General features: G+C 44.4%; 1 protein-coding gene across 1 annotated transcript in view; it reads right to left on the bottom strand.

Annotated features, from left to right (window-relative positions):
- SGCB (sarcoglycan beta) overlaps positions 1 to 24987 on the bottom strand; it is a 275364-nt gene that overhangs the window by 185712 nt on the left and 64665 nt on the right. The window contains exon 2 of the mRNA XM_078678200.1: positions 3267 to 3473. Coding sequence (XP_078534326.1) covers positions 3267 to 3473 — 207 coding nt within the window. The remainder of the gene's footprint in view (positions 1 to 3266; positions 3474 to 24987) is intronic.

Raw genomic sequence — 24987 nt, 5'->3', positions numbered from 1 at the left:
TCTTTTTTTGCAATTATGACGCTCTTGCAAAGCACCCTAAAACATTACAATTACTGTACACATTTTGACGGGTAGAAGATAACTTGAAATTAGAGATGAATCTCAAAGATCTGCATATGTAGCACCAATTATTCACTGACATGTTCCAATTATGTTGTGATAAGATTACTTTTCTACACTCTTGTTCCCATTTTTGGACTTGCATACTATACTCAGTGCGTCATCACTTGTTCTGTTCAGATGTTTTGCCTCATCTTGCTAACGCTTTAATATGTTAGCAATTTCTACAACTCCTTTTAAGATTGTGCTTTTAAAGAGAGTTTGTCTTTTTAATGGGTGTACCAAACTCCTAAATGGTTACTAATTGGCCTCTGTGTGAAGGTATCATATTCACAAAGGGCAACTAAATAGCCGAGATCAGCCACATAATAAGTATTACCCTGCGTATTGTTCCCTGGAAACCAACTTGTGCCATATCACAAATATTCTCTTTTTTCAGTTGTTCGCAACTCCTCAGACAGCTTTTTCGTACTGATCATATTTCTGACCATGTGGAGGTGGTCACATACAAACAATTCTCACTCAACACTCGTAAGGATGATTACCATGACTTACAGAGTATACTAAAGTAATCACTTCATTGAAGTACAGAGTACAGTCTCACAGGGCTGCTAAGCAGCAGTTGGAAAATGTGTGCTTTGCAAAAAACACAGCACAAGATGGCCGCTGCCAAGCATGCTGTCTGGTGCCAACTTCCGCCCTGCATTGGTCTAATGTATTGTTTTCGCCTGGGCAGGTCGTCGAGGTTATGCACAACAAGGTGCACACCGAAGACTAAAGTATAACTTTAAAAACACAGCACATGTTGGACCAAGGTTCGAACATGATGGTTGCTGAAGATTGGAGGAGGGTCACCAGTTACCGACGGGATGAGATCTACGCTGAGGAGCACACTGGGTTTGCTGTCGATTGGTACACAATTAATACGAACGTAATGAGGAACGGTATGTAATAGAGAAATGATAATGGTTTAACAGCAACCTAAAGGCTGGAGCCAGTATTAGAACACAGCATAATCCATAACACAGTAAATGTTTCTAGTTCCAGTAATAGAAAACTGGTTTGTAGAATGCCAAATAATAGATTACACCTGACAGGACAAAACAGCCTGCAATGAACTTTGGAAATTACATTTTCTGTTAAAATTGACAGAGTTGTCGGTTTCCTATTATGAAGGGGACATTTATTTCATTATTGTTCTTTATAAGTAGGGCTCCCGGTTTTCCGTTTTTATGGATTTTTACATGAATACAGACGGAAAACAAGTTTTCCTTTATCTGTATTTATATATATCAAAAGGGAAAATACTAGTACATTTTGCTGTGCTGCCGTCTGGTGTCTCCCCCTCATTTTCACAGGTATTTCCATGGTCCTGGGCGCGCCGTCAGAGGCTGAGAAAATCCAGACAAAATAATGACTCGGCTGTTCGCGCTAAGAAGAGGAAAGTCTGTGTCTTTGAGAGAGACAGACGGAAGGGGAAACAAATAGTGCTTCCCTAGAAATTAAAGGCAATAGTGTAACGCCACGGGTAAAAGATCCAATCCCGGTGGGCGTGCCTAAAAGAAGACAGGGTGGCAACAAGTAATGATTGGCATGCCTTCAGTGCAATCATTGCACTGCCTTTGGCATAATTCGTGATGCCAAACGACGCGCATGCATGAAAGCTGTAGCTTAAACTAGCATAAATGCGAGACCTATTGCATTGCAAATGCTTGTTCTCTTCTGCACACACAAAACATCAATCCTCATAGTGATGGTCAGGGACAGCTTTAGCGCTGCTGGGGCACAATTGGGTAGCAGCTGAAGGCAGCCACGGCTCGTGCAGGGCATTACACCGGGCGGTGACGTCAGGCAGAGGAGGGGCAGGGTGGGGGGTTGTAAAATGCAGGATATAGACGATGTCAGGTAAGTATCGAAAAAAAAAAAACGAAGTTCGTTGCGCGCGCTGCATCACATTTGGTGATGCAGCGCGGGTAACGAACTTCGTTGGTTTTTTTCCGGTACTTACCTGACATCGTCCATATCCCACATTTTACAACCCCCCACCCTGCCCCTCCTCTGCCTGACGTCACCGCCCAGTGTAACGCCCTGCACGAGCCGTGGCTGGCTGAAGGCAGTGTGAGTTTCTTCCAGTGGGGCAGTATGGTGTTCAGTGGGGGAGAGGATGTGGCACTTTGCGACAAATTGCGTATCATAATTTGTGAGTCGAATAATCCAATGTACAACAGTGTCTCAAACACTGTTTGCGATTCTCAATGGGGTCGCAAATTGCATGCCTCATGAATATTAATGAGGCTGTCGCAATTTGCGATCCCATTGGGAATGGCTGGCACTCCCAGTGATGGCGGCCTGCTGGGGTCAGCAGACCACCATGTTTGGCACTGCTTTGTCAATAAAACAGTTTTTACTTTTAAATGCAGCCTGTTCTCCTTAAAGGAAAACGGGATGCATTTAAAAAATAAGAATGAAACTTTCCAGTTTTATTTTTTAAGGGCAGGCAGTGGTCCCTGGGACAACTGCCTGCTCTTTGCGCATGCATTCCCAAAGGGAAGGGGTCCCCTGGGAACCCTTACCTGATCGCGAGTGCCTTACCACCCTTCTGAGAAGGGTGGTAAACTGCAAGTATTTTGCGACCGCAATTGCAGTTGCAAAACAATCATACATGAGTTATCGACTCGCTATTAGGAAGGGACGTCCTCAGCACGCCCCTTCCTAATAGCGAGTTGCTAACCCTATTTTGCACGTCACTAATTAATTAGCGACTCAAAAAATAGGGTTAGTAAATTGGGCTGAATTATTTTGCAGTCGCAAAGGGCCCGAAATTCCCTTTGCGACTGCAAAAAACGGTCGTACATCTGGCCCCTAGATTACCTAAACCAAGTTAAGGGAGGGGAGTCTTAAGGCTGGGATAGTACTAGAGAGCACACTGCATAGTTTCTTTTAGATATTTACATTAAGCCTAGTTACAATCTCAGGCACAAGGAGATAAAGTGATTTATCTAGACTCGTGTGGTTTTTGTTGACAATTTTCCAAAAATACCATTACCTGGGTGCCTTTCAAACTACAGAATACCACGTGATCAACTGTGTATTATTTTAAATGGCAAACAACCATGTAGATTACTTAGGTGTATAACAAAAACATTTTCGATTTGGAAAACGTGCTTACAATATTTGACACAATGTGTTAAGTTACATATACTCACAATTAAATTGATAACAGCCAAGATAAATAGGATCACAATCACACATATAGCCAGGTTTCCTTTTCTGCCTCTCAAGCCAGTTTTATGAAGGCGGTCTTCATCAATTGGAATATATCCCGCCTTAAAGTTACTGTTATGCTCTTTGTTTACATTCCTCCGCTCTACTGCCTTCTCACGCATAGACTTCTTTACAGGACCATTGGAACTCTGCAAAAACCAGAAAAAATAACATGGTCACTGTAAATTACATTTGTATATCTTTCACACACTTAGCTAATCACCTACCTTAATGCAAATGAGCTAAATAAAACAAGACAATATAAATATCTGAGCTGTCATATTGTACTTGTATCTACATATTCATAAAGCACACTATGCCCATGGGCGTCAAAGCACTACCACTTGAAGTGAATAAAACCAAATAGAAACGATTGCACTGCAATTACAGAAGGGAGAAAAGCCATGTTTTCAGTAGCTTGTCGAAGGTCATATAGGATTTTAAGATCGCAATGTCTGTGGGCAGTGTGTTCCATAATTTAGCCACTGCTACAGAAAAGCAGCGACTGCCTTATATGGCTTTCCGGATTCTTGGACTGTCCACCTTCCTAAGAGAGGAAGATTTAAGTTGTCTCTTAGGGAAGTACCAATGATATGGTCTACTCAGGATTAATGGCCCCTGAAGGTGCAGAGCCAGATGGACCATACAGAACACTTTAAAAGTCACCCACTTCTTAACTGGCAGCCAGTGCAGGGAACACAAGCCTTCCCTGACTGAAAGGAGTTGAGGTGCATCCAACACCAGGTGGGTTGCTGCATTTTGAATAACCTGCAGTTTCTTAAGAGATGACTTATTAATGTTTAAGTATGATGCATAGCAATAGTCAAGGCATGCTGTTATTCATGCAATAACTAGTGTGTTGTAGCCACAACATGAGACAGAGTGGTGAGTTGATAACGAGCTTTATTAACATAAGCAACAAGACATCAGCGCGCCCGCCGCCTGCAGTCAGCCTGTGAGAACTGACAGCTGGCATCCGGCGCTCGGCATAGAACCTTCGGCATTACAGCATTCCACGGCGGTGCGTGGAGCGGAATGACGTCACAACATACCCCCCTTTCCTCTACACGCAGGTAGGGAATGAAAAGGAAAACAAGAGGAAGGAAAGGCATGTAAATGTCAGAAGCATAGAATATGACAATAAATCATCCGACAATGAAGTCATGCAAATGCTATGGGGTTCTCCTGGCCCGTAAGGGTCTCTGATAGGATTGAGCTCTATGGAGATCAGGGGAGTCATCATTTGTGTTAAATGGCCTTTGACTATTGCTCAGGTTATCCCCACCAGGGCCTGGTGCCCTCACTCCTACACCTGTGCGGGCACTGTTGAGCAATTGACTGTCATGAGCCAACATGTACCCAGAACATGAATTCTTGGTAAACACTTTACTAACCACGCTTTTGGGAACATGATCTCGTGAGCAGTACTTTGCTACCCTACGTAGGTTCCACTTTTCACCATTCTCTAACACAACATAGAATGGGTGTGCTTCCTTTACCTGGAAGGGTCCTCGAAATTTGCATAAGCCTCTTACCCAGCGTCCGGAACGGACCTTGACCCAGTCACCAGCAATTATGCTGGACACATTCTTTTCCTTGTCGTGCACTCTACAGGAAGCATGCTCAGGAATGCTCACATCACATCCATTCTCTTTCTTTCCTTCAACCAATTCTCTGATCCACGGAGGCACCAGTTTGGAAGCTGGTTTCCTACCTCGCATGGCGACAAAGGGAATAGCTCCTGGTTTTGCATTTTCTGTCGTGCGATAGGCCCATACCAACTCGCTCAGAGTCTCCTCAATGTCAAGATTATTGGTTATTGCCAAACTTATCGCGCCCTTGATCATGCGATTGGCTCTCTCGACAATCCCATTGGATTGCGGGTTGTACAAAGTCGTGAACGTGTGTTTAATGCCACACTCACTCAGAAATTCTCTCATCTCACCAGAAGTTAGCTGAGTCCCGTTGTCCGTAATAAGGACAGCGGGATGACCCTCCTCCTTGAAAATCATACGCAAAACCTTAATGGTAGTTTGAGTGGTAATTTCAGGGAGTAGGTAGACAATGAGCCACCGAGTATGAACATCCATTACCACTAACCCAAATCTTTTGCTGGGGTGAACACCCGGCATAGGCCCAATGAAATCGAGACATATGCTGTGCCACACTACACCTGGGTCATGGATGGAATTTGGTACAGATTGGGGTCCCACCTTGAGTCGCTTCTCACTTTCGCAGCACTCACTGCACCTCTCTACCCAATCGACCACCTCACCATCCATACCAGGCCACCAAAATTTGTTCCTCAACCGTTTCCTCGTAATGGTTTGGCCCAGATGCCCTTCATGCGCCAAGTCAAAGAGTCTTTTCCGAATGTCAAATGGGGGAATTATTTTGTCTCCACGCACGATGACCTGACCAGCAACGATTGACAATTCGTCAATGACTGCATTAAAAGGTCTAATGCTGATAGGCAAGGTGCTCTCCCTACGTCTACCTTTGGAAATGAGATTCATAACATTCTTTAGTACTTCATCCTTAGACATAGCTTCCACCCACTCTTTCTTACTGACTGCGCCGTCACTCCACTGAACTACATCTGCGACACTGGCGATGGCCCCTTCACTTTCTTTTTTGGATACTCCTGTCCTGTCTACATCCTCCCAATTCAAGGACAGTCGTGACATGCAGTCAGCCTGTACATTGCGCCAACCTGAAATAAACTTAACATCAAAATTGTATTCTTGTAGTCTAGAGGCCAACCTTGCTAGTCTGGCTGACCCCTTTCCTGTTCCACCTGGTGAGAGTATCTTCAACAATGGTTATGGTCAGTGCGGAGTTTGAATCTACGCCCCCACACATACATCCTGAAATACTCTACACCCCAAGCGGCTGCTAGGGTCTCCTTTTCTATCACAGAGTAACAGCGCTCAGTGGTAGTCAGAGTACGGGAAGCGAATGCCACTGTTTTCTCATTGGTGCCGTCACACTGCGACAACACAGCTCCTACGCCAGTATCACTTGCATCCACAGTAATGATGGTTTTCCCATCTACATCAAATGGAACCAAAATGCCTGCATTGCATATTTCTTCCTTAATGTCAACAAAACACTTCTTCTGATCATCCTCCCAACAAAACTTGATCCCTTTTCTCATGAGCTCTTTTAGGGGTTCAGTCTTACTTGCAAAGTTCTTCACGAACTTGGAATAGTACTCGATTAGCCCAATAAATGAGCGTAGCTGGTCTCTGTTGGTGGGGACTGGAGCCAATTTTATAGAAGCTAGCAAGTCTCTCTTTGGTTTTACACCATCTGACGAGATGGAATGACCCAGATATTCCACCTCGGTTGCCAAAAATGTACATTTTTCCCTGCGTAATGTCTAAGAGGGAAAATCTTTTTCCGAATTTTAATGATAAAAAAACAAGAACTCCTGTCAAACAAAGTCAAAGGTAAGGGTATTATCAAAAGTGATCCCTAGGATTTTCGTGGCGACAACTGTGTAGGTAGAGGACCACACGTCTCTCATCACCACAATTCAGACCACACAGAATGTTGCTCCCCAAAGACCAAGGTCTCCGTCTTTTTGGCATTTAATTTCAAACCCTTATCCTTCATCCAAATGCTGATAATCGTCAACTAGAGTTTGAATTTCTCTGCAACTGACAACTTGTTGTTAGATGTCAAGATGATGATCTGGGTATCATCCACATAGGACAGCACCTGAAAGCCGAATGACCCCACCAGTTTTGCTGGGGGAAACAAAGATTAAACAGGTTGTATCCAAGGGAGAACCCCTGCGGAATCCTACAAGAGAGCTGAAATAGTTCCGACTTGAAGTACCTACAACTGACAATTTGGGTCATATTTGTCAGAAAGGAACCCAGAAGATCCAAAGTGGTATCGCTCAACCCTGCTAGGCGCAATCTTTGCATCAACGTGTCAAATGTAGCAGACAGATCAAGCATCACCTCCTTTATCCACCTGGCAACAAATCGAATCTGCTGTTGCAACCAGTGCCGATTCAGTACTACGACCGCTCAGGTGTCCAGGTGGTCTTGGCTGATTATAAACTCGGCCAGCTCCTGGCTAATATATTTTTCAAAAACATAGTCCGGTGCAGGCAGAAACTGGATGAATGTTTTTTAAGGTTTTCTGGATCTCATTTAGGTTTCTTTTTGAGGGGAATAACTACTACCTCCTTCCAGAGTTATGGGAACACTCCTGTTGTTAATATCTGGTTGTAAACCTTTTCCAAAAAAGTTGTAATCTGATCCGGAACAAGTTGTAAAACTCTGAAAGGACAGGTGTCATCCGGTGAACAAGATGTCAAGTGCATAAGAAGATTTTTTACTTTCATGAAGGATACAGGGGGAAAAGTAGACATTCTTATGGTGGAATACCGATTATTCAGAATCTTCTGTCACCCTCACCACTAATCCTTTATTGGTTCCGGAGTAGCGTGCTACTCGCCGAAAAAGCACTTCAACACCTCATCAGGGGCAGCAAGCGCTATATAAATGCAAACAGTTTTTTCCCTTCCCTATCCCTCCACTATCTTTCTCAATCCAAATAATCTGACTAACGTATCCACCAATCAAATTACTTTCATATTTTCACTATACTAATTCACCACTAATCTTTTATGGGTCCCGGAGTAGCATCATACTCGCTGAAAAAGAGCTTCAACGCCTCATCAGGGGAAGTAAGCGCTATATAAATGCAATTACAATACAATAGTGAGGGGAGGCCTATACTCATTAACCTTAAAGTCAGAGAAGATCTTCAGGATCTTATCGCTGAAATAAACTGCAATATTGTTGAAGAAGCTTTGGGAGTTCTCCAATGATAAGTCGACTGGGGGAGTAGAGAGCTCTTTGACCACTTTGAAGAGTTTGTTGGGGGTGGAGCAGACAGATCCTAGTTTGTTAACATAATAGGAGGCTTTTGCAGCCACAATGGCACGCATATATAAGAAAATACACTCTTTATGTTTGCGTTTCTCCTCTGAAGTGATAGTTGCTCCCCACCTCCATTCTCACCTCCAACATTGCCGTCTGAGGTCTTTTAGTTTATCTGAGCACCAGAGTGCGATGCTTTAGTTCTAGTGCCAGTCTTGTTTTCAATTTGGGCAACCTGTTCAATTGCGGCTGTTACTGATATTCTGCACAAAGTACTTTGATGTCTCTTTTATTAATACTGCGCTGGAATAGGACTACCTTTCATGATAAAACAAGCACTGGCAAAGCAAATATGACTCCCAATTGGTTTTATACTTTTTTTCTCATTTTTATTTACCATTCCAGTCCGCTCCTTTCTCTAACAGCAAAAAGGAGAAAGGTATGTCTTGGTTACAAATCACAGCTGTCGGGCACTTCGATTAAGTTAAATAAAATAAATAAACTGAAAAGACAAAAAAAAAACAATACAGGGCAGGGGAGCAACGGAAAAGTACAGTGGGGTAGACAAAAAAAAGCTGAACGGACCACAGAGGGGTGGGTGAAGCAACAAGTGAGCTGTAGAGCAACACAGCATGTGGGTCAATAGAGATGTGACAGGGAAATCAGAGCATAGAGGGAGAAGAAACATGCACTCCCAAGGAGTCTTGTGTGCAAAAGAAAAAGTAGTTCCTTGAATGTAAATAGTGGAAGGATACAAATCATTCAGACAAAAAGATAATTAAGAAGTTCCAGGGGAGAAACAAACACAAGAAGAGGAAAGAAATGTCTATAAACAACAGATAGTTAAAGCAGCCTCAATCCAAGAACTATAAAGCAGTATAGCTCAATGTGAGCGTAGTCTGTTTGAAAATTAACAGAATAAATCAAACGGTGAAACATCACATGCATTAAAGGCTTTTCCAGACCTTTACTTCTATCTGTTCCTGTAAACATAAGCAAAGTTAACTATAAGAATTTGCTTCCATGATTTCTGTTTTGATTAAGTTATTTGAAAATGAACTATATTTTATTTCCATTTTCTCCACTTTTCTCAGTGACCAGAGCTTTTTCCTCAAGGAATGCGAAATCTTCGCTGTGGAGAAGTAACATCACTGGAAAGAGAAGGATGGGAATTCAATCCTCTAGACAAACAAAGCAACTATATTGTTAAGAAAAAAACAGAACAAATATCTAAAATCAGAAAAATTGCCAGACTATATCATTTTAGATAAATAAAGTGAGATGGAACAGGCAGGCCTTGAAAAAAAACGTTTAATCCATTGAAGTAATAGTTTTGTCATGAGGGTTTTGTTTGGGCGGCCATCTTGATCAATATCTAGAGAATGGTCTCTTGCAAGGGGAAAATAATTCTTTAGAGAGACCACACAGCAAGCTACAAAGGGGTACTAAAATCTACCATCTATCACTATGTTGAACCGAATATTTTAACCCTGTTAGAAACTGGTGTATTGGGCTAACAGCACATGGTAGTAGTGACTATGGAATCTAAACATGAGATCTAAACTCTTTGGACCCGTCATGGGAGTCCGTCAGCATATTTCCATCGACAGATAATCCAAGGGGCTCACACACCAAGGACTGTAAAAGTCAATAAAAGCTAAACATCAGATGTGCGAGTAAATGCGTTGTACTTGGTTGACATACCAGTGTCCTAATGCAGCACCCGGAAAGGGGAATCCCCTGAATGTGGACAAATTACAAATAGAAGCAGGTAATAACACTGCACTCCCCAGCATTCTAATGGTTTAGCTTTTTTATGCACATCCACCAGTCCCTAACGGCAAAAGGGACTTCCCTAAAAGCTGAAAATATGAATAATCCGGAGCTGGAAGGCAATTGATCATAAAGTTCCAATTATTAAATATGCCTGTCTCCAATGGGCACCAAAAACATCTTCATCTTTAATTAGTCACAATCATAATTCTTAATCTTTATTTAGTCACAATCATAACCACAGCTACAGCCAACTCGATTCATTCCTTTTCTGGTGGCACTCTTCACGGCTAATGCATGATCACTTTGGTACATAGTCACACAGTAGAATACATTATCTTGCTTTACCAATCTCGATAAAGCAACAATGATATCCACCACATTCCGTTCTGAAGCCTGCTTCAAGATTTAAAAGCTGAGAGTCCTCATCAAGGCAAAAGGTGCTATAGTTACTGCCCGAAAGATGAAATGGGACCTAGGTCGTTGCTATCAGCACTTCACTTTGAGAAATGTCCAGCTACAGTAGCCATGTTCCAGCACCTAATAAGTGCACAGGTATATTAGGACTACAAACAAAATATTTTCAACTGCCCTATCATCTTAAAATTACAAACTGAAACATTGCTAATATCTGTAAAGTGTTAGTGTGCTCTGTAGTCAACACCATACTCAAATAAGCAAACATCCTATATCACCTCTTTGCTGATGACACCCAGCTTTACATAGAAGTATGCTCACTAGAGGACTTGCGATGGTTAAACACCACTCTCAGAAAAGTCCAGAACTGGCTCTCTCACAACCACTCGGGTATGCTCAGACATGAGTCCCGTGCTCTCCACGCCACTGGAGTCAAGCTATCCTGGCTGAAGACGGCTGATAGCCAGAAACCGGTCCTAGAATGCTTGATTCCGGTCCAGGGAAGACAACTGTTGTTTTTGCATTGTTGGATAGGAGCAGGATTTCCATCTTATCTTGGTTGAGTGTCAGGTGGTTGTGAGAGAGCCAGTTCTGGACTTTTCTGAGAGTGGTGTTTAACCATCGCAAGTCCTCTAGTGAGGATACTTCTATGTAAAGCTGGGTGTCATCAGCAAAGAGGTGATATATGATGTTTGCTTATTTGAGTATGGTGGTGAGGAGTTCCATGTGTATATTGAAGAGTGTAGGTCAGAGGATTGAACCTTAGGGGACACCCCTGGTTATGGTGGAAACATCGGTGATTGAGTTGTGTATTTTTATTTGTTGGGAGTGGTTATGTAGATATGAGGTTAACCATTTCAAAACCAGGCCATCAGCTTCGATCTGTTTTTGGAGGAATTCTAGAAGCAGCTTGTGATCAACCATGTCGAAGGCTGCTGACAGATTTAGGAGGATGAGTAGGCAGCATCTATCAGTGTCTAGCGACTTGTGTAGGTCTTCTGCTACATTCAGTAAGGCTGTTTCGGTGCTACATCCTTTCCTAAAACCCGACTGGAGAAAATCAAGAAGCTTGTTGAAGTCAATGTGTTGGTTGAGGTGGGAGAGAATACATTTCTCAAGTATGTTAGCAAGGAAGGGGAGGTTGGAGACAGGCCTGAAGCTGCTGAGGTCACCTGGGTCAGCACCTGGTTTCTTTAGCAAGGGAGCGACTTCTCCTCGTTTGAGGAAGTCAGGCATCAGTTTGTAGCTGCCCCTAAACACAATGGAGATGTCGGCACCACAAGACCATCAGGAGGTAAGGCAAAACATAACAGGAATGATAACTGGCCTAACTGACACGCATGTTAGAGAGGCTTTTCTGAAACACAACTGCATCCAGGCTCTAAATCCTCCACGAGGGAGGCTGTAGGTGGTGACAGGCTAACATTGAATGAGAAGAAAAAGGGCAACACAGGCTCAGAGACTTCAGAGGCTTCTGAGGAGAATCCTGGAACTATTCAACTATTGACTAACATACAAATGTAGGCTTTTGTGCACTGCTTGATGGAAGAATAAAAGAGTTTTGGGTATAATCCTCACCTCAGTGTCCTTCATACAATCAAAACTTTCCTTTGCAATAACCATGACATTTTTCATTCTGTAAGGCTTGCAAAGTCGATACCGAGATGGAAAGGGAAAGGTTGCTTGCTAAAGAGAGATTTATTTCAGAACAGTAAAATGTTTAGGAACTCACAGCCAACATCTGAGATCTTGGAATCACAATTTCTTCAATACAGTAGACTTCTCAAAGCACCCAGCGATACCTGGAGCACATTCCTTAAAGTCCCGAACAATCTGAAGTCGTTAATAATATTCTTAACCTAAATCTAGATTTCTCACTTCAATTAGATTTCTTGCAGTGGCTAGCTATCCTCTCAGTAAAACCTTTTTCTTCCAACCGCCTGACCACAAACCCGATCAGAAAGGTAGATTTGTAATAGTGAAGGGTTGGTATGGTGGCATTTGGACCTGACAAATACATTCTTTATATGTTCCAAACTGTAGTCAAAATGCTTTTCTAGCATAAATCCCTTTGCTAGCAATGGTGTTTGAACAGGCGGCGATTTTAATCTTGCTATAAATGCAGAGTTAGACGAGTAGAAAGGATAGTTTTCTGAAGATGAATTTCATAACTGATAGAATTAGGCCTGGCAAATGTTTTTTTTGTGCAACTTTTATTATTTTCACATGGGAAAAACAAAACTTCCTAAGAAAATATTTGAGATATTCTATTCTGTAGGTCTTATATAGCACGTAGCTAACAGAAGTTGTACTAGCCAGCACTCAGCAGGGCTAATTGAAATATAGACACATTTTCAGGGCATTGTTGGGAAGTAGACGTAGTTCCAGAGGAAGAGTGTTCCAAAGTTTGGGAGAAAGAACAGCCACCTCAACGGGATCCGCTAAACTTAGGGACCTGCATTAGATGTGCTGAGGATGATCTAAGTAGCTTTCCAGGGGTGTAAGGGTGGCTAATGGTCAGGCAAGAAGACAGAGCAACGGAGGACTATTGGGGCGCACCTCACTGCTAAGTTCCTTCCGTAGCAATTAATCAGAGTCTGTGGATGTGTGCACAAACAACTCCTGCACCTGCTGTTGTTGGGTGCAAACTGCCAAGCAGATAACAAGATGAATGGTTGTGGAGAGGTGCACCACTATATGAGCTTATTCTAAATGATGTAAACAGACAGAAGTTCCTTTGTGTTAAATTCTTTTATTCAAATGTTATCATAAAACAGGCTCCAGCCAATGCATTTAATTCAATGAGAATTGAACTTCATCAGGGCTCGAATAGTATATAAAAGGTGAGTAGACTAGCGGTGTGGGGTGTTGGATATGGTAGATAAAAAGCAAATATACTTTAGGTTACACTGTTAACCCCGTGGTCCAAGTGTGGGAGCCAAAATCGAAATCGGTTAGATTAATGACTGAGGATGTAACATGATGGGGCTCTCATGGGTGGGCGCGGCATTAATACCTATGATGCGTGCAGTACGTGTCCTCTCTCCAGGCCAGCAATTAGCTATGGTCTTAATAAGATGGGACCTTTCTTGTTAAGTGAGAGAGTCTTAAACTGGACCTTCTGCTCAACTGAGAACCAGTGGAGGTCCTTTAACCCTCTTTTTACAGATTGGTGACTCAGAACATTCAGAAGAAGCCAAGCAGCAGCATTCTGCGTAGTCTGCAATCTCTTTGTGGTGTACCCAGATAGAGGGCCTATAACCCTTTAGAAACCCCCCGCCCAACCATGCCCCACCCAGCTGTATATAGTGCATCCTTCATTAGGCGCTTTGCCACTCAATACAGTTTCTACATAGTGGTCATGAACAATTGGAGCTGAATTTGGACTGCTCGGTGTTCTAGTGCTCCGTTAGGCTAGACGTTTGTCAAATAATCAATCAATCAGTCATTTGTTAAGCGCACTACATACCCGTGAGGGTCTCAAGGCGCTGGGGGGGGTGGGGGCGGCTACTGATCGAACAGCCAGGTCTTTAGTGTCCTCCTGAAGGTCAACAGGTCTTGGGTCTGTCGTAGGCTCATTGGGAGGGTGTTCCATGTCTTGGCCGCAAGGTGGGAGAAGGATCTCCCGCCGGTGGTTGTTCTTCGGATGGGCGGGACGGTGGCGAGTGAGAGGTCGGCAGAGCGTAGCTGGCGGTTGGGGGTGTAGAAGGTGAGCCGTCTGTTGAGGTAGGCTGGGCCGGTCTTGTGGAGTGCCTTGTGTGCGTGGATGATGAGCTTGAAGGATATCCTCTTGTTGACGGGGAGCCAGTGCAGGTTTCTCAGGTGGAGGGTGATGTGGCCGTGTCGTGGTACATTGAGGATCAGTTGTGCCGAGGCGTTTTGGATGCGTTGTAGTCGATTGATGAGCTTGGTCGGGGCTCCCACGTAGAGGGCGTTTCCGTAGTCGAGTCTGCTGCTGACGAGGGCCTGGGTGACTGTCTTTCTTGTATCTGTTGGGATCCATCTGTAGATCTTGTGGAGCATGCGGAGGGTGTTGAAGCAGGAGGAGGAGACGGCGTTGACTTGCTTGGTCATTGAGAGCTTTGAGTCGAGGATGATTCCCAGGTTGCGTGCGCGGTCGGTGGGGGTCGGGGCTGCCCCCAGTGCTGTTGGCCACCAGGAGTCCTCCCAGGCTGACGGGTTGGAGCCGAGGATGAGGATCTCCGTCTTGTCAGAGTTCAGCTTCAGACGGCTGATTTTCATCCAGTCGGCAACGGCCTTCATTCCTTCATGGAGGTTGGCTTAGGCGGTGATGGGGTCGTTGGTGAGGGAGAGGATCAGTTGAGTGTCGTCGGCGTAGGAGATTATGTTGAGGTTGTGCTGTCGGGCAACGTGTGCAAGCGGGGCCATGTAAATGTTGAACAGTGTCAGGCTGAGGGAGGATCCTTGGGGTACACCGCAGATGAAGTTTGTAACCGCTCTCAAAGAACGAGGGTATTTCAAGTTTGATGCGTCCGCTTGCAAACACTCAATCAAGGGTTGTCAAAAAACACAAATTTATTGTATTTCTCACTGAAATACAGAGAGCTTTTCCATCCAAAGGACATTGCAAAGTCTACAGGACCACTCCTGCACATCAGTGCTATTCAAGTTTTCCAAAATAGTATCCCTGCCAAAAGCACGTGGGTGATGGCAGTCCACTCATCCATCCTCAGACTCTTTTATCTTCTGGGTTGAATGCTTAAGATGGCTATGGTCGGGTCCAATGGGACAGGGAAACCTATCACCCCATTTATGTTGCTATAGATCTCCTTCCAAAAGTTTACAATTATGGGGTCAGACCACCAAATATGCAAAGACATACCTTCCTCTCCCACCAACACTTGCTAACCAGACCCAACTCACAGACCACTTGAAAATCCATCTACTCCTAAACAGCTCTGAAACAGGCTTCCGCACCAACCACAGCACAAAGACAGCCCTCATTGCGGCCACCGATGACCTTAAAAGTATCCTCAACCGAAGATAAATGACCGCACTCATCCTCCTCAATCTTGCCACAGCTTTCGACACTGTCTCCCACAAGTCACTCATCAGAAAGCTTCATTACTTGAGGATCTGCAAATCGGCTCTCAAATGGCTATCCTCCTTTCTCACAGAAAGAACTCAACCAGTTGGGCTTCCCCACTACACCTCAGAACCCAAGAAACTCTTCCATGGAGTCCCCCAGGGATCGTCACTCAGCCAAATACTCTCCACCGTCTACATTACGCCCCTCGTGGACTTTGGCAGAGCACATGGCATCAACAAAATACCCTATGCCGACGACACAGAGCTCATCTCATCCTCTCCCTTACTGACTCAACCAGCACCGCCAAAGAACACTTTGTCAACTGCATGAGCAACATTGTTGCTTGGATGAAAAACAACTGCCTCCAGCTCAAGACAGATAAAACCGAAATCCTAATCTATGGCAACAACTACTCCTACTGGGATGCCTGTTAGTGGCTCTCCGAACTTGCCCTCCCACCCACTCATGCAGACCCTACCAAGAACATCGGGATCAAACTAGACACCAACCTCTACATAAGCAGATAGATCAATGCCGTCTCCTCATCATGCTTCCACATCCTACGAATTCTATACAAGACTTTCAAATAGATCCACTGAACACCAGACGAAGGGTCAACCAGGCTCTTATCACAAGCAGACTTTATTATGGAAACTCCCTCTACATCTGAATCCCAGCCCATGCCCTTCGTGGACTCGAAAGCACCCAGAACGCCGCCGCCAGACTCATCCTGAACATCCGCCAAAATAACCACATCTCTCCACACTTCAACAATCTCCATGGGCCGTGCTCTACAAATTCACATAACATAACATCCATGTTTGGGTAGAATTTCTATTCATTAGTTTTGTGGTGTTGGATACCATTCGTACATGATTTTATAGCATGTGCCCCTTCCTACGCACTGAGGATCGATTGTGGTATATTTATCCACAATCTTATCCCTTCCACCCTCCACACTGCCCCAAATAGTGTTGACTACCACTTCTGCACATAAGACCATTTGTGGTCCACTATTAAAGTTTTTAGTGTTGCATAAATAGCAGAAAGACCTTGGGGAAAATCATAGGTGGGAAACAATTTTTAAAATGGAGTTAGGTGCCTCAGCCCACCCTCTTACATGGAATGCATTGCCAATTGTCACACTTCAAAACATCTATAGCTCGCTCTCAGATAGTCTGAAATCTGTCTGACACTGGGTGAATGATTTAATTATTTTGTTCTGGAAGATACCCCTCACAACCATGCAATCTCCCCTTTTTCTACAGGCGTGTCTAAAACTGAAGAGAAATCTGGGTTTGTGAGAATGGACGGAAAGGAAGAGGGAAAGGTCATAATTGCTGGGGATCTACAGACGGAATCCCACAGTTCCATGAGCGATCGTATCATATCTGATATGCAAGTTACTTTTGGTCTTGCACTGTTTGGGAGCCACAACCGGTCCGTGAGAGGTATGTCTACTAAATTAATTTCCAAGATGGGCCAATATTTTTCTGTTTCATGGAGGGACTGTACCATTCAAAGGCAACACGCAATTACACTGCTATATAAAATATTTTAATATCAGGTAAACCCAGTCTCCTCAAAGTTTTAGTACTTTGCAGACCTTTCCTCTCCATCCTGGGTCTACAGTTTTGCCAAATAAATTGGTTGAATGACTGCTGCAGAAAATGCATATCATAGGCGGGGCTTGCCATGGGGAGAACCCGAAAAAGTTTGTAAAGGACATTTATTTTGAGGGCTATGGCTGCCCATCCATGAAATAACAAACGGCCCCATCTGTTCAAGTCATTCTTTACTTTGATTATTAGAGGTGGGTACTTCGCCTTACACAATCCTTGTAGAGTTGTGGTGATTTTCACCGCTGGGTTCCTAATAGATTGCTCTGTCCACCTAAAAGGACCTTGATCTACCCACTATGTTGACTCCCAAGATTTCAGATTTGCTGAAGTGTATTTTAAAGTCTGAGACAGCACCAAAATAAAGTAGGAGGAGGAGAATCGCTATCATGGCATTGGTCTATCAATATCAACATGATGTCATCATGGAACAAGTGAATTTTGTGCTGTACACCATCAAAGCCCATTTCCCGTACCTAGTAGGTTTGCCAAACAAGTTTGGATAATGGCTCTATAGAGAGCGCAAATAAGAGAGTGTACAGGGGCAACTCTGCCTCACTCATGAGACAGTATGAAACTATCCATCCTCATCTCGCTTATTAAGATCCCCACCCTAGCAGATTGGGGGGCTGCCCAAATACCTTTTTTGCATGATAGGGCCCTCATCCACCTTGTCCTGAACCTGTTGGAGGAAGGCCTACTCCACCCTGTTGAACACCTTCTCTGCATCAATCACCAGGGTGAGCAGTTGGATATTGCATCTATTTGCTTTTACGATAAGATAGGACTCTGTATATATTATTAAAGGTTTGGTGGTTACGAATGAATCAGGATTGTCCCGAATCAATCAAATACATCAAACACTTGTCCAGTCTGTTTGCTAGGACTTTCATGTAACTGTTAAGATCAAAGTTAAGAAGGGAAATCGGTCTGTAGGATGAGCACTGCTCCCTAACCTTGTCAGGCGCACGTGTGAATCTTATGTCAGCCTCGCCCATAGCATCTGTTACATCCCCAGTTTCTTGAAAAGTCTTGGAGAGTGGTGAGATGTGGGGTCAGTATTGAAGAAAATCTTTATAGAATCCATTAGTTAGGCAGTCAGGGTCAGGGGCCTTGTGTGATACGAGTGTGCGTATCACTAATGCTACCTCCTTCTGCATAAAAGGTGTGTCTAAGGCAGCTATGGTAGTCTGTGGGAGTCAGGGTAAATGCATAGGTGCGAGATACTATGGCGTGCACCTGTCAGGATTGTCTTTGATAATGTGTCCTGCAGAAAGCAAGGTTGGTGTCCATCTTGTCATCTTCTGACCCTGTAAGTGTTCCTTCTTATCAATCAATCAATCAGGGGGTTTAAAGCGTGCTACTCAGCCGAAGAGCCAGGTCTCGAGGCTCTTCCTGAAGGTGTGTAGAGTAGGGGAATGTCGGATGCTGACTGGGAGCTAGTTCCAGGCTTTGGCTGCGACGTAGAAGGCTCTTCCACCCGCTCTGATTCTGTGGATGCACTGGGTTTCTGCCAGGGCGAGGTCGGCGGAGCAGAGGTTCCTTTTGGGTACGTGGAAGGAGACTCTTTCGTCGAGGTATTTGGGTCTGCTGTTGTGGAGGGATTTGTAGCCTTGGGTGAGTAGCTTGAAGGTTACTCTCTTCTCGACAGGGAGCCAGTGAAGGTCTAGCAGGTGTTGGGTGATGTGCTCATGCCGTGGGATGCCGACGACAAGTCTGGGCGCGGTGTTCTAGATGGTCTGGAGTTTGCGTAGCAGGGATTTGTTGATTCCAGCTTAGAGGGCTTTTCCGTAGTCCAGTCTGCTTGTTATGAGTGCGTGGGTGATGGCCTTTCTGGCTTCAGGGGGGATCCGCTTGAAGGTCTTGCGGAGGGTGTTAAAGCAGGTGGAGGCGACGGCGTTGATCTGTCGGGTCATGGTGAGGGAGGAGCGAGGTTTTGGGTGTTGTCCGTCAGGAAGGGTGCAGAGGGGCACCAGGAGTTGTCCCACGCGGAGGGGGAGGGTCCAAGGACCAGGTCTTTTCCGAGTTGTTCATCCAAGCTGTGGCGTCTTTCATTCCTTCTTGGAAGTGGAGTCTGGTGGTTTCTGGGTCCTTTGTAAGGGAGAGGATAAGCTGGGTGTCATTGGCGTAGGTCATCTTGTCCACATATGTTTGAGATTCTAGTAGAGTTAGTCATCTAGTAGAGTTAGCCTCGCAGCTCGGTGTTTATCTGCATTTTTCACCTGTTCAGAAAATTTCTGTTTATGGCATAGGAGGACCTTTTCCGAGGATTCCTTCTGGAGTAAATCTAGCTGTCGCCTTATTTTTGCCATTTTCATTAGTAGAGTTGGCCTTCTTTTTCCCCACATGGATTTTCCTTGAATTTCTAATCAGCCTCTAGTTTTACTTTAGTGAGAGACTGAATGCGGTTTTGATGGCTCTTTTTTTTTTTTTGTCCTCATTTGCCTTTACCCTCATGTCGGAAACACCGACCACCTTTACGTGTCTACGTGAGCGGAAGCCCAAGAGTCAAGGTTCATGACTCACACCAGGACACAGATGACTTAATAATTGGCGGAAGAAGTGACCGACAGAAAGAGGGCTAGCTGGTTAACTCCATCAAGGTATTTTACAACCTGTTGGACCACAATATTGACCGAAGGGGACCCATACCAAAAAGGTCCATGAAGCAGAAAAGGCATAATCATAGGACCCGGGGAAAAAAAAAAAACAGACATCCGATCTCCATTGAACTAATAAATCCCAAAAGGCTAGCTTTTTTTTTGTGCACGATCTGGCCATATCCACCCTAGAAACTTCATATAGGGACGTCAGCCAGCCCGAATGAGTTGGTGGGACAATGTCCACCCAAAACTTACATATTTGTCTCCTTGCCAAGAGGATTGCATAGAAGAGGAAGTATCTTGCATGACCAGAGATGTTATCGTCGGTACCAAAAATGATTAATGGGAGAGTAATGTCCAATGTAGTACTGAGAATAGAGTTCAGAGAGGCCTTCACTTCCTCCCAGAAGCGGCATATGGAAGGACAGTCCTTAAACATTTGCACGTCAGATGCTTCTGGCAGGTCACATTTGTTGCATTTTTTCCATGGCTGGAATTTTGATAGCTTTAGGGGAGAAAAATATGCACGATGGGCCGAGAAAAGGTGGTTTCGCCTCAGCCAAGCTGGTTTCACTATTTTGTGCAAAAGATTGAAAGAGTCCATCCACAGCTGCTCGCACTGAATCTCCATCTCGCCTCCCCATAACTCATTGGGGAGCTTGAAGTCCCCATCTATTTCCTCCAAGATCGCCCAGTACCATATTGTGACCTCTTTGCCCCCCATCGGCCTTGTCACCAGCTGATATTCCAAGTTACTAGCTTTACCCAGGAGAATCCCCTTCCTACACATTGCCTGAGCCCAGCTGTACAACTGCACATGCTTAAACCTTGATAATCCCGGCCCAACTCTCTCCTGCAACTCATCCCATGTAACCATTGACCCCTCTTCCAGCAAGTCTCCCCATTTTGAAATCCCGGCTTCCCTCATGGGACTTGCCAGACTATCCTGAAGACAAACTGGAGAACCCGGTGAGTCCCATAAAGGTGCAAGGTTCGAAAAGTAGCTAAGCCCAATTTTTTCCTGATTGTTGCCCAACTACTGGCCAAAGATTGCAGGCATTTTAATTTGACCTTTTTGAAGAATTTTTGATCCCCAAACTTGAAAAGGAAACCGTCAGCTGGAAGATCGGCCCCTACTAGCATAGCCCGAAACATTTCTCCCTAGATGAATTCGAGGGTGTTTTTAAAAGCATTCTGGAATAGGACAGCTGAAAGGCCCATTCATAATATTGCAGGTCAGGTAGTGCCAGCCCTCCTTTATCCCTTCTTCGCCTTAACTTCTTCCACGCCAGTCTAGTGGCCCTGTAATTCCAAATAAAGGAATTAATCTCGCTTTGACATTTATCTAACTTTTTGATATTGAACGCCAAGGGATGGAATTGAAAAGGAATGTGTATTTAGGAAGGATAGACATCTTCACTAAGTTTGTCCTCCCCAAGAAATATAAGGGGAGGTGTGTCCAAGACTTTAGCTGTTTTTGACATTCTTTAAAGACCCGATCTAAGTTATATTCTGCGTTTTTTCCGACCTCCTGAATAATTCTGATTCCCAGAAAGCGCATGGAGGAAGCCACATCGAGTTGTGTAGTGTTGATTTTCCAGGCCATGATTTCGGTTTTGTTGGCATTTACCTCGTACCCGAAGATCTTACCGAACTCCTCCGCCCTCTTAATAACTGTGGGAAACGCGAGGTCTAGGTCAGATGTCAAAATAAGAATGTCGTCTGCATAAAGAGCTACACGCCTTTCCCACACGCCAAAACTAAAAGGGGGGATGTTAGGGTCCTCTCTGAGAACCTGAGCGAAAGGCTCATTATAAAGATTAAAAAGGAGGGGGGAAAGCGGGCAGCCCTGCCTTGTTCCCCTTGTTAAAGGCCTCTATCAGGGAGTTATTGACATGAAGTCTAGCCGTTGGAGCCTTATAAAGGAGAGATATCACACGGCAGAAGCTGTCGCCTAGATTGAATTTTCTCATGACCGCAGCCAGATAAGCCCAATTGACCCTATCAAAGGCTTTGGTAGCGTCCAAAGTGAGGGTAGCCAGAGGAAGGGAGAAGGTAGAAGCAATGTCTATAGCCCCGATCAGGTCGTGCGTGAGGTCAGCTAATTGACGCCCTTTTATGAAACCATTTAGGCCTTGATGGATAATAGAGTCGACTACACCCCCCAGCCTGTTAGACAGGATGGCAGTGAAGATATTATAGTCTATGTTGAGAAGTGATATTGGGCGATAAGACCCGCAACCAGTCGGGTCTTTCCCAGGTTTTGGAATCAAGACTACAGTCGCATCACTCCATGACTTTGGTGGGACAAGTCCCTCCAGCAGAATATTATTAAAAACAGTAGCCAAGATTGGAGTGACAGCCTCACTGAGAACCCGGTACAATTCCCCCGGTAAACCGTCGGGGCCGGCCGCCTTCCCTCGCTTCAACCCTCTGATGGCATTACTCACTTCTTCCTCCGTGATCTCTTCCTCCAGACGCCTACTTTGATCCAATGAAAGTCTAGGCAAGGAGACTTTGCCAAGCCAGGAAATTCTCTCTGTATGATCTACACAAATATCTTCCTTATAGATAGCCTGGAAGAAACCCTGGAATGCACTTCCAATATCCGTATTAGAGATCCGGGGCGCGGGTTCTCCCTCCACCCTTATCTCTCTAATATGGTTTTGGACTTGATCAGCTTTTGTTTTCCAGGCAAGAACCTTGCCTGCTGCCTCTCCAAATTCAAAATGGGACATTTTGCTGACCTCCCATCTCATAGCAACTCTAGCTTGTAGAATATTTTCAAGTTGGCTTTTCAAATAAGCCAGCTTTTCTTGATCGGCGCTTGAGCCGATATGGGCGCCTAGTTTTTGTTCGATATCCTTCATTTCAGTCTCGAGGCTATTAATATTTTCCATATATTCTTCTTTTGTGGGAGGCTCTGCTGGTTATAGAGCCCCTTCAAAAGGCTTTCAGGGCGTCCCAAACAATTGAAATGTTTGCAGACTCTAAGTTGGTCGCAAGAAAAAATTGAGTCTCCAATTGAAGGAAAGTTATTTCGTCCTCCTCTAATAAAATGGTGCGATCGAAGGACCATGAAGGATATCTAGGCAGCTGGCCAGATTTTAAACTAAATAGAATAGCTGAACGGTCAGAAAGATGGGAAGGAAGATATACTATATTATCCAGTGAGTCTTTAAGACTGTAATTGGACAATGCATAGTCTATCCTTGACACATGCTTATATTTTAGGTTCTGGAAGGAGACCCCCAGCTTATCCCCAGCCCTTTCCCCCCAAATATCCGCAAGTCCCAACTGTGCCATTACTATCCCCAGGACATGTCTGGATTTAGAGAACACGCAGGCTCTGGAGTTTGGTGATTTGTCAAGTTTAGGATCAAGGACGATGTTAAAATCCCAGACCCAAATTATAGGGTCTTGAGAGGCTAGTAGATGACCCCGGATGGTATCTAAATACGAAGTGTCGTCCTGGTTTGGACCATAATAGCCTACCATTGTGCATATCCAACCGTCCAGTGAAACCCTTAGTAAGAGCCAACGCCCACTATGATCCTCATAAGGCTCCACAATTTGGGCCTTTGCCTGTTTTTTAAAAATGAACAAAACCCCTCTGATATTTGCGGATTGATCTGTACATACAAAAGTGTCTATCCATTTTTGTTTCTTTAAAAGTTCAGTGGTCTCAGCTTTAAGGAGATGTGTTTCCTGTATGGCGATGACCTGCGCAGGGAAGTCTCTAAGATATTGAAAAATTCTATCTCTTCTACCCCCCGTGCGCAGGCCATTGACATTCCAGGATAGATACTGCAACATCGTCAAACCATCACCCTCCGCTTCACATCCCCCTCACAAATTCCTAGTTCCATCCTGGACCTGCCTCCTATGAAGTGGTGACGGTGACCGAAAATCAGCCTTAAAACAGACTGCAAATGTACTGGCATATTTTTACCTGCAAGAAGGGCTCTGACTTTGATGGTGTGTTTATCAGAAGCTGTCTTGGGGCTGTGTTTGATTGGTTCCAGCTCAATAGCCTCAAGTGCAACTCTGATAAATCTGAGGTGCTCTTTTTTGGTTGTCCATCTGACCCTAGGTGGCAGTTTTGGTGACCTTCAGCCATGTTCCCTCCTTCAGCTGCCTCATACATGGCCAAGAATCTTGGTGTGCAGATTAATAACGGCCTCACCTTGAAGCCTCAGATTCTTGGTCTAGTAGGGAAATGTTTTGGCCTTCTCAAAATTCTTAGGAAATTTCTTCCTACGCTTTCCCTTGATTACAGGAAAATTACTGTGCAGGCTTTAATAGGCTCTCGCTTGGATTATGCGAACGTGCTTTATCTCCGCTTGCCGGAATATCTCCTTTCACGTTTGCAAATAGTGCAAAATTCGGTTTCACAAGCCATTTTTGGCCTCCATCGGAGAGCCAGTGCTACTGATCTTCTGAAAACTCTTCACTGGCTCCCAATCCGAAAACGGATTGTTTTCAAGGCGCTTACGCTTGCTTTCAAAGCGCTCCATGATTCCGGGGCCAAATACATCAGGAAACGGCTAGCTTTCTACCAGCCATCCAGATCGCTGAGGTCAACTTCGCTGGCCTTGGCGTCGGTCCCGGGCATTAGACGAACACGTATTGGAGGTCGCTCTTTCCGACGTTTGGCGCCCCAACTTTGGAATGCTTTGCCAGTTTCCTTAAGAAGGAATGTCAACTTGTTAGCTTTCAGGAAGGATTTGAAGTCCTGGCTGTTTGTTCAGTAGTACTTGCCATTTGTTCGCCTGTTCCTGTTTCCGCATTGGGTTTGAAGCGCCGGGACACTACTCGGAGTAGCTGAGCGCTATAGAAATCCCATTTTAACATAACATAACATAACATAACATATGAGGAATTGTTATGCTTTTTCCCACCCGACCCCACGTGGCCCTGCCACCCACCCACTCCCTGGAAAACCCATCCCTACTTATTCTGGCCAGATGTATGGCCAGTATACGTCCTCTAGCCGCCCCCCTCTCCTCTTCCCACCAACTGCATATCTGTGCTAGGGAGTAATTGTGGATGAAATGAGAGATTTCCCCCTTTTTTTTTTATTTTGATCCCTTTTAAAAAAAAATAATATTTTTTTATCTCTCTTTTTTTTTATACTGATCTCAAAAGAACACTAACCAATAACCTATATACCCTGTGTTTCTAAAATTATAAGTGTTTTTTTTTTTGTTGTATAAATTTATTTATTATATTTATTTTTTTCCCTGGAGATAAATCATCGCTTAAGCTGCATTGGCGCTGATGCCCTGAAAAGGGAAGGA

This window comes from Lissotriton helveticus, chromosome 2_2 (genome assembly GCF_964261635.1).
Source record: "Lissotriton helveticus chromosome 2_2, aLisHel1.1, whole genome shotgun sequence".
Taxonomy (NCBI): Eukaryota; Metazoa; Chordata; class Amphibia; order Caudata; family Salamandridae; genus Lissotriton; species Lissotriton helveticus.
This window is presented reverse-complemented; position numbering and strand designations above follow the sequence as displayed.